The following is a 15811-nucleotide window of genomic DNA, read 5'->3' on the forward strand; positions in this document are numbered from 1 at the left end:
TTTTTAATTTTTTTAATTTTATTTATTTATGATAGGCACACAGTGAGAGAGAGAGAGGCAGAGACACAGGCAGAGGGAGAAGCAGGCTCCATGCACCGGGAGCCCGACGTGGGATTCGATCCCGGGTCTCCAGGATCGCGCCCTGGGCCAAAGGCAGGCGCCAAACCGCTGCGCCACCCAGGGATCCCAATATCTCATAATTCTAAAACATCAGTAAGGAGTAGGTGTAATAACTATTTTTTTATCCTGGTTTTGTAGGTGAGAAAACTCTGGCACATAAGTGTTTAAGAATCCTTTCCAAAGTCCTATGGAGAATTTAAGGCAGCACCAGGACCATTGTTCTGGAGGCTCAGATCTCAATTCAGCAGATGTGTTTTCCTTTAGAAGGGGAGAAAACAACCAGGCACATCTGTAAATGTTAGTTTTACAGGATTTATAACTTTTATCAAGCAGTTACTGTTTCTCTTTCATGGATTTTATGAACAAAGTTAATTTGGAAATAAACACTAGGTATAATAGCAGAGAAGATAATGTCAAAAGGTATATTTGTCCCCAAAAAGATTCATTTTAATTGCTTGCTATATTTTTCGTAAGTAAAAAAACTAAATTTATTTTTTAGGGTGTTTCCACCATCTGTTGTTAACCAATGTTTAATATCTTGAACATTAGAAGTCTACCTATTATTCAGGGAAATGATGTCAACAGGTTCTGGGTTGGTGAGGGAGTTGAGTGGGACTGGGGGCAAGGAGGCAGGAGGGGAAAGGGCTCTGATCCACACACTCATTCCTGGATCCATCCTCCAATGTTGCCCTGGGCAAGCAATAGAGGCGGAGAAAGTGTGTAGGGATTAGGAGGAAGGATTGGAAGTAGAAGGGCGAGGTGTCAGGAATTTAGCAAAATATCACAAAACTGCCCAACTACCCAATTTTCTCAGCTCCTGGTGACGGCAACTAAAACAGTGTTAACCAAGGGGGTGTGTTGAGTTCAAAGAACAGACCGAATGCCAGGAGTTTCATGATCTTCCCTGGTCTTTCATAGTTTTCTTTTCTTTTCTTTTCTTTCTTTCTTTTTTTTTTTAGGGATTTTATTTTTATTTTATGTTTTTATTATTATTATTTTTATATGTATATTTTTTTACTGGAGTTCAGTTTGCCAACATATAGTATAACACATAGGTTTCTTAAGGAATTTCTTTCTCTGTTGGTTTCTTGGCCATACACAGGGAGTCTGATTGCTCTGCAGAGGGAGTAGTGCATGGAAGGGAGGGCTGCGGAGGAGCCTCCAGGTCACCACCTGGAATTTTTATCAGGCTTCCCAGGACTCTGGAGCGTTAAGGAACAGAGAATCATATAGTGGGTAATAAGGAACGTCCAAGCAACAATTGCTAAATTAGCTCTACAGCTGGTTAACTTTTTTTTTTTTTTTAGCTGTTTAACTTTCTTTAGAGGAATAAAGGAAAACCACCTTGGCAGCTCATGTCTCCCCCAGTCTAGAAAGTTATTGCTGTGTGTTCCTTTCTGCAGTGTACTGCTAACCTTGCCAGGTTATTCCTGTTCAAGTCTGTAGAAATGGTAAGTTGTTAATCAAACGTATTGTAATATTCTCCCAGAGTGACAGATAGAGGCCAATCAGGCGATGAAGACAAATTATCCACACTTGGCAATACGACAGGAAAGCAAAAGGATACGTGTTCTGATTTATAGTTTACTCCTAATGAGGGCCTGACTTTGTCAGGTTACACGTTTACTTATAGACTTTTGTCCAGTAGACATTGTTTGGTGGAAAAGATAATGCCAAAGATTGTGGGTTTATTGCCTTATTAACCGGTTTGGGCTGTAATTTAGGAAACTTGTTTCAGCGGGCGTGCCTTTCCTGGCCAACTTTATAAACCTCTGTTCCTTAAATTCTATGTTGGTGGGTCACACACACTGCAGTGAGCAAGGAAATTTTTTCATTTATCCAGAGAACATCAGTGACAACTATTTGAAAACAAATGTTGGAGGAGAGAGCCAGGAAGCTTCTAGCTCACCACCAAAAATTGTGTCAGCTTTGGTGTGCGAGTCTTGGGTTTGAGAATTCTAGGAATCTGAATTCAGAGCTACTTTTTCCTGATGCATTTTACTCTAAGCACCAAACAATGAAAATGAATTAATGATATTAAAATCCCCTTCTCTGCAGTACCTTTTTCTATTGTGTGCAAAGACATAAGAAATTGTTATAAATTCATATTTTAATAGAATGAGCACTGTTGATTGAATAGACGTGCTCATGGTTTGATGTTGTAGCAATATGTTCAGAAAATGAGAACTTTTAAGAAATATTTTATTTATTTATTAGAGAGAGAGCACACACAAGCAGGAGGGGGAGGGGAGAGGGAGAGGGAGAAGCAGATTCCTCACTGAGTGCAGAGTCTGACATGGGGGCTTGACATGGGCTTGATCCCAGGACCCTGAGCTGAAGGCAGATGCTTAACTGATTGAGCCACCCAGGCGCCCCCAAATGAGAGCTTTCTGATTAGCTATTGTCATGCCTATTAATACTGATATCTTGAATTTATATGGCATTTCCCACCCATTCCCTTCCACTTCTTTATCTTTTGTGGAGCACAGAATGTGAAGTATTCCTCTCCTGGGTAATAATATTGTTATCCTTTGGTCAAAAATCTTGGAAAGCTTCGAAGTCCTACTATCTAATTACCTTCAAAAAGAAAGGAGTCAAACAACCCCTGGACATCCTCCAGCAAGTTGTCCTGATTCAATAGGTTTAAGATCGTCAGGGACAAACAAACCTGTATTCCAATAGATTTATTGACTCATTGTAACAAGGGAGAGGGAACACACCAGAGAACCATGGACGTTGTGCCAAACAAAGAAACAGAGTTATTGTACAGTTTGGGAAAAGGTGGAATTGAAGTATAATTTATAGGATGCAGTGATTTGATGCAGGTTCAAAACAAGCCAGGGCTGTGTTAAAGATCAGGTGTGGATTGTGAAATGGACCTTGGGTCCTATTGTTGGAAAATCACAAAGTTATGAAAATGTGGAATGTTATTTTTGGAAATCCCATATTGGAAGCTGTGCCCCTGGGTTAGAAATCAAGATTCCATCTCTTTATCAAAGCACCTTAGACCATCCAAGCAAGGGTGAGATGCTCTATCCTGGTTGATACCATTTCAAACAACAAGTTTCTGATAGTGCGTGGATTTTGACAACAAAATTCCTCAGTGAGTGAGGAAGCACTAGTCATTCAAAGAAGGGTTGTTATGACCTTTAATAGCTGCACGAGTTCCGAGGAGAATGTTTCTTATTAAATGTGCAGCTGACTTTCTCCGTACCTGTTATATCAGCCTCATGAATGGCAGGGCAGATTTTTTTTTGCTTTCTCATACTGAGCTAATTTCTATTTTCTCAAAGCCATTGAGTATGTAGTGGTTTATCAAAGGACTTTGCAAAAAAGGCTTATTTTAATTTCACCACAATCATGGGATATAAGGCAACACAAATGTTGATAACCTTGTTTCCACTTCTTTCTTTCCTTTAGAAAGGTAGAGGAACATCTGGGTGGCCCAGTGGTTTAATATTTGCCTTCGGCTCAGGGCATGATCCTGGGGTTGTGGGATCGAGTCCTGCATCAGACTTCCAGCAAGGAGTCTGCTTTTCCCTCTCTGCCTATGTCTCTACCTCTCTCTGTGTGTCCTCATGAATAAATAAATAAAATCCTTAAAAAAAAAAAGAAATGTAGAGAGAAATGATAATCAAAATGTCTCAATCCTGAATGTGACTTGTGTGAAATATCAAGATTCACCACGTTTCAAGTACAAATTATGGTTTTCCTCTCATGCTTCATAGATCCCCTGGGTATTGGAAATACTTTTACTCTGGACATACATGTTAGAAGAGAGAGATATGTGCAGATCAGAATTTTTGGTATGTAAGTGAATCTTTAACAACATTTCTACAAAGCATTAAATCCAGCTGTTTGCTAGATCATTCAAAAGTAAGATAATAAATTTTAGAGTCCAGATTAATCTTTTATTAAAATGAGCTGTCTTTTGAGATAGAACCTGAATTTTTCATAATTGCTAAAAGAGAAGTTGTTTCTTTTCCTTTTTCTTTTTTTTAATAGGCTCCACACCCAGGAGAAAGCCCAATTTGGAGCTTGAACTCACAACCCTGAGACCCCAAGATCAAGACCTAGCTGAGATCAAGAGTCGGACATTCAACTGACTGAGCCACCCAGGCACCCCAAGAGAAGTTATTTCTTGTTTGCAGGAATGATCTCTGTCATCTTCTAGGCCATGACTAAGGAAGAAGGGTATGGGGAGATTGGATGTGGATCAGTGTCAATTCTGGTTTACAGGTGACAGGCAAAGTGAGGTCCTCAATAATGCTAGCACTCCCACAGAATGCACTTCTTACTGGTTTTTTAAAGAGAATGACCTCTGGGCTCTTCTGGATGACAAGCCATCTGGCATGTCTTCAGGCATGTCTTCGTGTGATATACCCATGTGAACATTTCTACCTCTCTGAGCCTTTTGACCCCTTCTTGGTACTATACAAGGCTTTGGGGGCATCTCCACATCATTTGCTAAATGCTATCCTTTTGTTCAAGCTCCAAGGAGCCAGTTCATTCATAGACAAACCAGCCCCAGATGCCTTTGCCAGGGCCTTAAGCCCTGATCGGAGGAGAGGGCTTCCATATCAATGGAGTCTCCATTATCCACTCTTATGTTTACCCCTCCTGGTCTTACACCCTAAAAATCCACTCCTACAAGTGTTTCTGTCTTGTTTCCGATATATATTAGCCAGTTCTTGCTGGGTTATGCTTATGGGCAATACACAGCCCTCGAGTTTTAATGGCTTAGACAACAAAGTACTTCTTGCTTGCTCGGAGTCACAGTGGATCTGGGAGCCCTCCTGGGGTGGTAGTGAATACACATACTAGGCTCTGTCATCCCAAAACAAATCGTCTAATCAATGTGGCAGGAGAGGTTACACAGGGAATTCTCACTGCCCTTTCTGTGAATCACCTTGCAAATGACATATGCCACCTCTGATCATAATCCACTGGTCGGTGTCTCAGTCATTTAGCCATGCCTATGTGAGGGGCAGGAAAACTTAGGGGGATATATGTGATATTTGGAGAACACTTCTGTTACTGTCACAAATAAAAACAGAAGGCTGAAAAGGACCCATTCAGGATAATACTGTAAGAATGAAGCCACATGGCAGACTCAACAAAGCAAACAAAAAGGAGCCAACATTCAAAAGGTAAATCTAAATGAAAACTAACTTTATTAGGAAGCAAAGGATTAAAAACAGATGATGTTACAAGAGAAATCTTCTAGAATAAAATACTTCGCTTGGTCAGTGATGGAACTTAATGAGTCAGTCTACCTAAATGCAGGCCCAGAAGGTTTTACTCTCTGGCAGGATCCTTGGACTTTTTACCTGCTTAGCAGACCATTCCCCTTTCAGTCATAGCATCAGTAAAGGGAGACAACTTCAGTTACATTTATTTCTGAATCACCCATAAATAATTTCATCAATTGCAGTAAGAAACATCTCTGCATAGGTCTACCAGGAGATTGAAACCGCATTTATGACCTGAACCTGTTCAATCAGATAGGTTGTCATGACGTCTTAGGTTCCAGAATTAGCTGAGGATTAGTGTTCAATCATCTTTTAAGGACATGAGAATTTTCTTTCTTTATTTTTTTCTTTTTCAGAGCATCATTATGTTGGAAAATAGACAAAAGGAAGGGCTGGGAACCGTATCAATTTTGGTTTTTGTGGCCTCTGAGTATCCATCAACCATCTAATTGGATAACTAGAATTGCTTCCTTTTGATTGAATTAACATTTTGAATACAGAATCTCTACTGTGTGTAGCCACAGTGATACCTGCATGTGCCTCTGACATGATTTCAAACACTTTGCATACATAATTTAATCTTCAACATTACCCATTCTGACAACAAAATTTTGTTATTGAATAAGGAAGTGGCGTGTTGGAAGACTCACCTCTGGAACCAGCTGGAGGCCATTATTTCTTAGGATGAGATACTTCCCCAAAGGGTGTAGTGTGTGCTCTGAACCAGCTACCAGGGTTTGGTGCTCTTTGTCAGGTACTTTATCTGGAATATATTGGATCTGGGAACCCTTCAAGCAAGGCTGACTGATTTGGCTGGTAAAGAAATAATGTGCACTTTTAAGATTCAGACAGCTTATTACTTACATAAATGGCAAAAGCAGGAAGAGCAAAGGTGCCATCTCCCTGGGGCAGAAGGCCTCAGACCTCACTGGAACTTGCAATATGAGGAGACAGTGTGTCATGATACCTCTGGAAGATAAAGTGGTGAGTGGGACATGGCCTGTCATAGTGCTTCACAAGCGTCCCATGCTCTCATGTTCTGGAAAGGTCATGGGTCAGGCTGCCAAGACTTAGATCGAATCAACTGTAGTTAAGTCTTGCCTATGCCGTCTACGTGGAGACACGAAAGGTTACCAGGGTGCCATGGCTGAGCCACTCGCCAACAGAACCCAGAATTGTCAGAGATCTTAGTGCCCAAGTCGGGAATGCTTCTATCAGCTGAGCCAATTAGGATTCTGTGAATTGAAAACTGGCTATGCTCTGCATCCTGTACAAGTTTCCCGATGCCGCTGGGTATGAGGCCAAAAAGGATGCTATCCAGGATTCGGTAAGGTGATCAGTGACTAGAATATATAAATATTATTATTATAAATAATAATAATACTAGAATATATAAATAGCTTTCTATAAGAGTCAATAATTGGTAATAAAATATATTGGGGGGGAAGTTCATGCTCACAATAGCAAGAAAAAATATCAACTGCCTGAGCATTAAAAAAAAAAAAGAAAGAAAGAAATGGCTAAGTCCTGTGTGGAAAGGGGAAAAGAAGAGAAAATTTTACATAAGGAAAAATCTTTTAAAAGATTAAAATATAAATGGAAGCGCATAATACAATCCTTTATAGAAAGACCCAATATTTTCTACTGTAAATTTCACTCCAAATTATTCAATAAGAGAACTAGACAAGATAATTTTATATTTTATTTAGAAAAATAAATGAACAGAAATGGCAATAAAATTTTTTGAAAAAGTTGTTTGTACATCAGAATAGTCAGTAGGAGGGACCACAACGTGTCATCATGTAGCTGCTGAGGAATTGACTGGGGGTGGGGTACGCAGGGTGGGGATGGGGGGAGGGGGATTGGCTATTTTATGAAAGATTGGGCTCCAACTGAGAACTGTTCTCGCCTGTTTCCTGAATTGCAAAAGTGTTTTTGAAAGTACTCTCAAATATGCCCTCTAGCTGAAGTCCCAGCTTGATGAATTTCTGGTTGTCCTGGAAAGGCAAAGACAAAAATGAGAATGGCCATTGCACTGAGCTCACGCTCACCATGTTTTGTAGAATCTAGAACTTCATTTTACACTATCTCAAATGTTAAGTGAGAATTAATACAGTTCAGAGTGCTTTGTTCCCTGATAGCTTGATCATTTCTCTTTATCATTTCTCTAATTCTTCATCAGAGCCTTATCGATTAATTTTTTAAATATACTAGTTGCTTGATTTTCGAACACAGCACCATTGACTTGCAACACTACAATATGGTACAGAAAGGGGTTCATGGAGCCCCTCTCTCTCCCTCACCCCTTAAGATAATCCTTGTTTACTTTTTGATATAGCACTAAGAAATTTGGAAGTAATCCAAGATTTTGAATTTGAGAAATTTGATTTGGCAGCTTCCTTTAAAGGAGAGAAACACTAGTGGCCTCTATAATGCACTTTGAGCCGCGGAGAGACCTGGGTGTCCTGGCTCCTGCGGTGATGCCCCTCCTTGCACCATGGCCCTGTGGGTTTTGCCTGTAAGCAACCTCCCATACTCCGCATCCGGGCTGCAGCACTGGGAACCAGTGGTGCTAGGGAGATGCCCAGGCTTGAGGGCAAGGCCCCTGTCCACACATTCCCGAAGGCCCGGATGCCAGGGCAGGTGCACAGAGGCACCAGCAACTGCGCATGCTCATACTCTATGCCTGGCACCCAATCTCCCTTGGCTGATTCCCTTAGTCTGGCTGAGTAAGGATAGGAACCCAGGACAAACGTGGAGACTTCGGGGACACGCACAGAGCTACCCAGGTTCAGGGGGGAAAATGATCTTCCATTTCATTTTTTTTTTATTTTATTGGAGTTCAATTTGCCAACATATAGCATAACACCCAGTGCTCATTCCATCAAGTGCCCCCCTCAGTGCCCATCACCCAGTAACCCCCACCCCCTGCCCACCTCTCTTTCCACCACCCCTTGTTCATTACCCACCATTTGCTTCGACGTGGATGGAACTGGAGGGTATTATGCTGAGTGAGATAAGTCAATCAGAGAAGGACAAAAATATATGGTCTCATTCGTTTGGAGAATATAAAAAATAGCAAAAGGGAATAAAGGGGAAAGGAGAGAAAATGAGTGGGAAATATCAGAGAGGGAGACAGAACATGAGAGACTGCTCTTCCATTTCTTGCAGAAGGCAATAGGTCTGCAGTCCACTGCTCTCTGTGGGTGAAAACTGAGTACCTAGCAGCAAGTAAATGCTGAGGTCCTAAGATGATGTCTGCAAGGACACCTAGTGTATTGTTATTTTCCCCACCTTAGACTGCAGGGCTTTTAGAATACTTCCAGAATTTGCACCTGTGTGGCTTAAACAGGATGAAGGAAATGGTCACATTTAGCTGATACAAGAAGAATAAATGGCAAGGGAGCTTAACCCAAAGAAAGAGGGAGCCCCTTACCTTGTAAAATGCCCTGTGGTTCTGAAAGATGAGGTACATGTCCCGTACAAACCCTTCCACTTGGAGGTACAGTTTCATATTCAGCTTTTTCTTGATTTTGTTTAGCCACATGGGCTTCTTTGGGCCATGAGATGCCCCTCTACTCTGCTGACAAAAAAAGTGCCGAGGGCAGGCTGTTAGCGCCATTCCAAGTCTATCCTCCCCAAATTCCTATGTTGAAATCCTAACCCCTAGCGTGATGGTATTAGGAGGTCAGGCCTTTGGGAGATGATTAGATTGTGAGGATAAGTCTCATGAATGGGATTAGTGCCCTTATAAAAACGACCCCAGAGAGCTCTCTCCCTCTCCTTCCACCATGTGAGGACACTAAAAGAAGTTGGCAGTCTACAGGATCACACTGGCACGCTGACCTCAGACTTTCAGCCTCCAGAGCTGGGAAGAATAAATGTCTGCTGTTTGAGGTGCCCTGGCTCTAGTACTTTGTGGTAGCAGCCTAAATGGCCAAGCATTGAGTAAGCGGACTCTGACATCCATCAACAAGACAAGGATAATGACAATTGGACCCGTTGGACCCATATCACAAATCTGACAATGCCAATTTTGGGCTTTGTTGTCTTCACTTACGTAATGTGGTTTTGAGGCAAAAAAGAGGCTTTTTGAACAGCAGTAGACCTTCAAGAGGACAAATTCACATTTCTGCAAAAGATAAATGAGATTTTATTTTTTTATATTTTAGATTGTATTTATTTATTCATAATAGACACACAGAGAGAGGCAGACACAGGCAGAGGGAGAAGCAGGCTCGGTGCTGGGAGCCTGATGCGGGACTCGACCCTGGGACTCCAGGATCGCCCCCCGGGGCCAAAGGCAGGCGCCAAACCACTGAGCCACCCAGGGATCCCCGATAGATGAGATTTTAAGTGATGAGCAGCTTGGAGAGGATGAAACGTAAATATGCTCGGAGGGCATGCACAGCTCCCAAATCTGTGGCCTATGAAAAAACACAGAATGGGCATTTTCTTTGGAACACAAATTGTAGTGTTAGGTCTGTGATCAAAGCACACGGGGGACAGCAGTTTGCCCTTGGGCATCATCCCTCCAGCCCCTGCAAGGCTGTGCTTCTTCTCTCAAGTCCACAGAAAAGAGAAGACTTCCGGTTTACATTTCAACTCACCAACTGTTCCTCAGGTACCATCCGCCTCTTTAGGACCTCAGATGCCTGGTGACGTAGTTGGCTTTGTGGGCACTTTTTCTGAAGAGCCTTTATCCTGCAGAAGATGCAGCTCCATGGGTCCCTGAGAGGTTGGGCACAAGATCAGCAGAGGTAGGTTGTCTGTGACTCAGCCACTGTTTCTACAGCTGCTAAAGGCCTCTGTTCAGGAATGACGGGTGGTTTCCACATTGTACCCAACTTCTCTCTTGGACACTCCCCTGCATTAGAGCCCCATTTGGGCACAGTTTCCAGACACCCCTCCCATTAATCATGGTAGCGGGGCTGACAGTTTGCTGAGTGAGCTGCCATGGTGGGTGACAGTCTTTCATTCATCTCAAAACGTAGAGTTCTCATCTGAGCCACTGTGGGCTCAGTAATGATCCCTGCCTGTTAAAAAGTGAGGATTGGAGATCAGTACCTTCAGTACTGGAGTCTTGGGCCTCACTGAGCCATCAGACCATAGTAAAAGCAAACCAGCTCTTGCTTCTCAACTTAGCAGAATAAGCACAGAGCACAGAGCTACAGGCATCCTCTCCTCCAGCACTGCCGTATCTGGACCTAGAATCTGTGCTGCAGAAATTTCTTGGAAAGGAACTCTATGGACAGAGTAGTTCAGACATCTGCCATTTGTTCCTAGATTCATTGTCCATTGTCCTCTGCCAGGATCCCTATGCTGAAGGGCTCTCAATAGTCAAGCGGATACACTGGTCTCTCCTAGATATGTCATTTGTCCCTCGCCTTGGCTACTCCAGTGCTTGCTCAAGGGGTCCATTCCTAAGTACGTGTGGTGTGAGCATGGGGACTATACATGGGCTCAGCAATAAAGCAGATCTGTCTTCTGCCCCTGCAGATTGTGCATCTGTAGAGCTTTATGCAGAATCCCTGAGATGACATTATTTCCTGGGAACTACCGGCTGGAACAGGTGGATTACATTAGACTCTTCCACTCCCGAAGGGCAATGCCCTGTCTTCAGAGGGATAGAGACAGTCCTGGTAGAAATCATCCACCCGCCCTGGCCATAGCAATGCTGTCTATACTATACTCACGGGATGCCTTATCTATCTTCATGTTAATTCCACATCCCATCATCTCTGACCAAAGATACATTTTAGGGCAAAGGAAATGCAGCATTAATGGCCATCTGAAGGCTCGTCAGAGTCCCAGATTTGTCAACTTTTTATGTTCCCATAGTAGGTAGTATATGCTTTAAACCAGCAGCTAATGTATGGTGTCATAACCCCATCAAAGTGCATGGGTGTCTGGGAACCAAGTAGGGGTTATGGGAGTGACACCTCTTTCTAGTGTTTCCCATTAATCTATTGCTGCTAGCGCCATTAAACAACTTTGGATCATATTTCTGGATCCTGATATTTTAAGACTCTGCTCTCTCTGCATCAAAACACATACAACCAGAGACAAACTCTGCAGGCTGATTGCGCATGGTAGGAGGATCTGTGCCATAGGAAGGAAGGACAAGAGGGGTCCAGTCTCACTGACCTGTTAGCATCTATATGGTGGATGTGGCATGTCTCATGAAAAGACTTTGGACAAGTATCACAGCAGAACAGCCTTCCGGGTCCACGGCAAACCTCACATATATTTGAGTTTTCTGGCTAGAAGGGGAATAATGCAGACATCACTGGAATCAGTGAGACCCCGGAAGCTCAACATGTTGAGATTCTAGAACACATGACCTTTGCTTGTACCCAGGTGACACTTTTAAATTTTTCTCATCAAAAAATTAAGGAACAACACTGAGTGAAGATTTTAGAAGAAGACATTCTGGTCTGTAGTGAAGTTTGGGAGGAAAGAGCCATTAAGACCATTAAAGTTTTCTTTATTGAGACAGATTCTGACACAAATGAGCAATAACCACAAAAAAGGATGAGTTAAAGATTATCTGAGAAATTTATTATTTGGCTCAGGGATATAATACAGTGTCTTATCTAGTTGTCTACATTCATCATCTACATTGACTTGTTGAAGAGTAATTTACTGAGAATTTAATATAACGGATTATACTTCTGACATATCACCGCATCCTATTTTCTTGGCCATAAGCTCCTCATGATTTGAAGGTCCTGGAGAGGAGTTCCTGCACTGGGGACTCCGTGACTGGAGGGCTCCTGGGCCTGTGACAGTACCTCTGGGGTGGAAAGATGTGGCCACAGATGGCCAGGTAGTTGCCAGGGAGGACAGAGCTCTTGGCTCTGGGAGCCTGTGGGAAGATGTTCTATGATTTAGTTCGATATGTAAGGTGTGGAGATGCCATCTCCAAATGGTCAGGGATTGTGGTAACAGTGACCACCACAACTGAAGGCCATACCCTCATTTTCTAAGCACATAGAAAACCCTGGTGGAAGGGCCCACAAAATTCGTTGATACTGGATCAATCTCAATATGTGGGACCTTTAACTAAATTTAACTTCATTTAATGAAATTAAGCATTTGATAGTGTTTTATCTAAGTATTGTGGAGTAACAAACACATGTAACAAACACTAGAATTAATAGACCGAAATAAGACCTGATCAAGGAATGAGCCCATGATGGGTAAAAGAAATACATTTTTTTCCCTGCTGTTTTTTGTGTATGTGTCTATGTAATAATGTACCTGGCAATAACATGTGAATCCCTACGTGCTGCAATTTCTTTGTAAGATGGTTGTGTGCCTGGCCTGGAGAAATGCCCAGAAGGATGAGCACTGGGCTCCTCTTCTGGGGCCACCTGAACAGCAAGAGAGCCAAATGAGGAAGACTATGTGGTGGGGAAACATTTCATCCAGCTCTACACCTAGATGAAAAGATGAAAATATCTTGTCTATATCATGGGCTGGAGGAAGGATTTACATCCTCGTGTGACCATCTAGGTACAAAATAATGCACAAAGCGAGTGAGCACGAGAGAGCATGAGAAAGCATAATAAGCCAGGGGAAGGGACAGCAGGAGAGGGAGAGGCAGGCTCGATTAGGAGGAAGTCTGATATGGGGCTCGATGCCAGGACCCTGAGATCAGGACTTGAGCTGAAGGCAGTGCTTAGCCAACTGAGCCACCCAGGCACCCCAGTACTCTGCTTCTTTCTTTCAGATATTCAATTCAGCACCAGTCCTGCTGATCCCATTTTTCAAATATCCCACCTCCTTCTCAGTGTTTCTGTGAGGTCCAAGGCCACGAGGATGCAGAGGCCCTTCTAGCAACACTGTCTTACTAGCCAAAGAACAGCAGCCTGCTTTTTGGGTTCTAAATGGTAATAGAATATCATCCTTGCGCCCAATGTGCTGATGTGAATCGGGGGCATATCTCAATTTGTAAATTCTTCTCATCTATAAATTCAATAAAAGAAAAAGAAGAGACACAAAAATCACACATAATAGGAAATTCTAGGTTCTTGTGTTTTGCCCATGCGCTCCCTTTATTGAAAGGCAAAATTTAAGGAATAGGTTGTCAGGGTCATCCCTGGACACATCCCTACATGGGCCATGTAAACATTTTTCTCTTTTGTCAGAACAGATGACACTCATGGATGCTGACCAATTCTGGGTCGAGGTTTCTGGACCATCATCTTACAAAGTGCACTGTAGACAGGCCCTGAGAAAGAATGAATAAACATGCCGATCCTGTGTTGGAAAGCTCATGGTCTGGGAAGCCCATATGTAACCTTGACACATATCTCTTTAACCTTTTTAGTAAGAAATTTGTTCTTTTGCTTGACAGTAGTTCTCAACCTGATGTACGATAGAATCATCTGGAGGGCTTTAAAAAAATCCTGATGCCCGAGGCCAAATCCTCAGAGATTCAATTAATCACATGTGAGTTTGGTTGTTTGCTTCACCAGGGTGGGGACATAGGCAGTAGGTTTTAAACATTCCCCAGATGGCTTTCAGGTGCAGTCATTCATGGAGACCTCTGGCTTCAAAAGCAGTGGTTTCTGGATCAGCAGAAGCAGCATCCGTTGAACAGCAGTGGCCCACAACTTTGGCTGTGCATTAAAACCAGCAAGGAGCTTTGGAAAATACTGACTGTAACATCAGAACCTCTGTGGGCAGGACCTCCAGCTGACTGCCCTGTGCAGCCAAGGTTGGGAGCCCAAGATCAAGAGGGATTTCTCCCAGCAAAGCCTGGGAGCTGTGAGTACAGTCATTATCAGCCTACGACATCAGTCACAGAAAGGTTATGAAAAGGAGTGAGGACATTCTTGTTAGAAGAATTGCCTTCTTATCTTCACAGATAAGGTTGTGGTTGTGAGCTGCAAGAAATAACCCTCCATGTCCATTCCAGTTCTCAGAAAATTTGCACAGACCCCAGAGATGAGAGATATTCTAATACTCAAGGGTCCCACCTCCAGCAGAGGAATGGGAGTGGTGTGGATGCATCTAGATCGTGCTGCGCAATGCATTTGCTAGAAGGCCAGAGGGCACAGCAACCCTTTTCTATCCCCTCTTGGTAGGCATCCTGTATCAGTACAGCTGCTCATCATTCTATAGTGAGAGGCTCCCCCTGGAGTTGCGCAAAAAAGGTGACTGTGCCTAAAACATGGATCTTGTTGCAATGAAAGCAATCAAAGTGTGATTCAGCTTAAATGGAGGGGCCATCTGTGATGTCGGCCAACTTTAAAGCAGGGCCTATGGGATCAGAAGGGTCTGCACATAATCGAGCTCTAGCCAAGCAATTTGAGTAAAAATGTCTGTGATTTGCTAGCTTCAGTCTTAGCCAACTCAGTACCCTGGTGGCTCCCTTGAGACGGACTCCAAGGTCTTCACAAAGGACCCTGCAGCTACTTCTCTGCAGTCTCCACCTGCCCCGTGTACATTTCTCAGCAGGATTCATGACAGGGTCCACCCCTGAACTTGCCAGCTTGTTCCAGCCTGTTCCAGCCTGTTCCTTCTGGCCGATGCTTCAAACCATCTGAGCTATCTTGGAGTGCGTGTTTGTGGTCTTCCTTCCCTCCCTTTTCCCCTTCTTTAAAATGCTGCGATTCTCCCAAATGTGCTCCTTACCCCTAATTTGCAGGCCAGCCTTGGCTATTACCACTTTAAGTCCTGGCTCTAGAGACCCCAGTAGTCTAGTCCTCTGACTCCCATACTCACTTTTGAGGGGAAATAAGGAAACAGGAAGGTTTCCCTGAACAAATGGAAAGGAGACTTTCATGCAGAGACACCAGCTCCCAAATCAGCTCCCTGGTGTGGGTAACGCGTCTGCCATTCTCTGCTCATCACACACAGTGGCGCCCTCCAACTGAGTGTGCACGTGTAGCAGGGAAACCCGGCAATGACACAGGTAATGTATGGAGGGATAAGGCCTGGATTATTCTGGGGTCACGGGTGAGGGAGTTAGTACTTACATAAGGGTCAAAAAAGTTGTTGCTGGATTCCTGGGTGGTGCAGTGGTTTAGCGCCTGCCTTTGGCCCAGGGCGCTATCCTGGAGACCCGGGATCGAATCCCGCGTCGGGCTCCCGGTGCATGGAGCCTGCATCTCCCTCTGCCTGTGTCTCTGCTTCTCTCTCTCTCTCTGTGACTATCATAAAAAAAAAAAAAAAAAAAGTTGTTGCTGCTAGACTGAAAAGAGAGAAAGATTGAGTGACAATATTGAATATGATTTTTCATTAACCACACATTTAAGCAAAGTTCTTTACGTAAAGGATTCATGCCATGGCCCTCCCTTTGTTTCATAGCTGTGTAGCTGTGTTTATAAACAGGGTCTGGATGGCTAACTGGAGAATGAGGAGACATGAAATTATATGTCCCTGACGGTTTGGCCCAATGCAAGTTTTCTTCTCTGGCTATCAGACCC

At 43.3% G+C, this 15811-nt stretch overlaps 1 protein-coding gene and 1 long non-coding RNA gene across 15 annotated transcripts in view; one reads left to right on the forward strand and one right to left on the reverse strand.

Annotated features, from left to right (window-relative positions):
• The first annotated feature begins 81 nt into the window (after positions 1-81).
• On the forward strand, positions 82-3910 carry LOC121497960. Its single transcript, XR_005989582.1, has 3 exons — positions 82-220; positions 1428-1571; positions 3849-3910. It is a non-coding gene; the product is annotated as an uncharacterized LOC121497960 (long non-coding RNA).
• Positions 3911-7060: 3150 nt separating this feature from the next.
• The window catches only part of SP100 (SP100 nuclear antigen), a 97384-nt gene continuing 88633 nt past the window's right edge, over positions 7061-15811 (reverse strand). For 10 of the 14 annotated variants that reach the window (XM_041767807.1, XM_041767810.1, XM_041767814.1 and 7 more), the window contains 7 exons: positions 15362-15535; positions 13158-13343; positions 11520-11635; positions 9983-10103; positions 9433-9504; positions 8809-8955; positions 7061-7369 (listed from right to left, as the gene is read on the reverse strand). In XM_041767807.1, the coding sequence (XP_041623741.1) occupies positions 7244-7369; positions 8809-8955; positions 9433-9504; positions 9983-10103; positions 11520-11635; positions 13158-13343; positions 15362-15535 (942 nt within the window). In that variant the 3' untranslated portion in view covers positions 7061-7243. The other 4 variants (XM_041767803.1, XM_041767812.1, XM_041767815.1 and 1 more) reach the window with 4 other exon arrangements.

This window comes from Vulpes lagopus, chromosome 8 (genome assembly GCF_018345385.1).
Source record: "Vulpes lagopus strain Blue_001 chromosome 8, ASM1834538v1, whole genome shotgun sequence".
Classification (NCBI taxonomy): Eukaryota; Metazoa; Chordata; class Mammalia; order Carnivora; family Canidae; genus Vulpes; species Vulpes lagopus.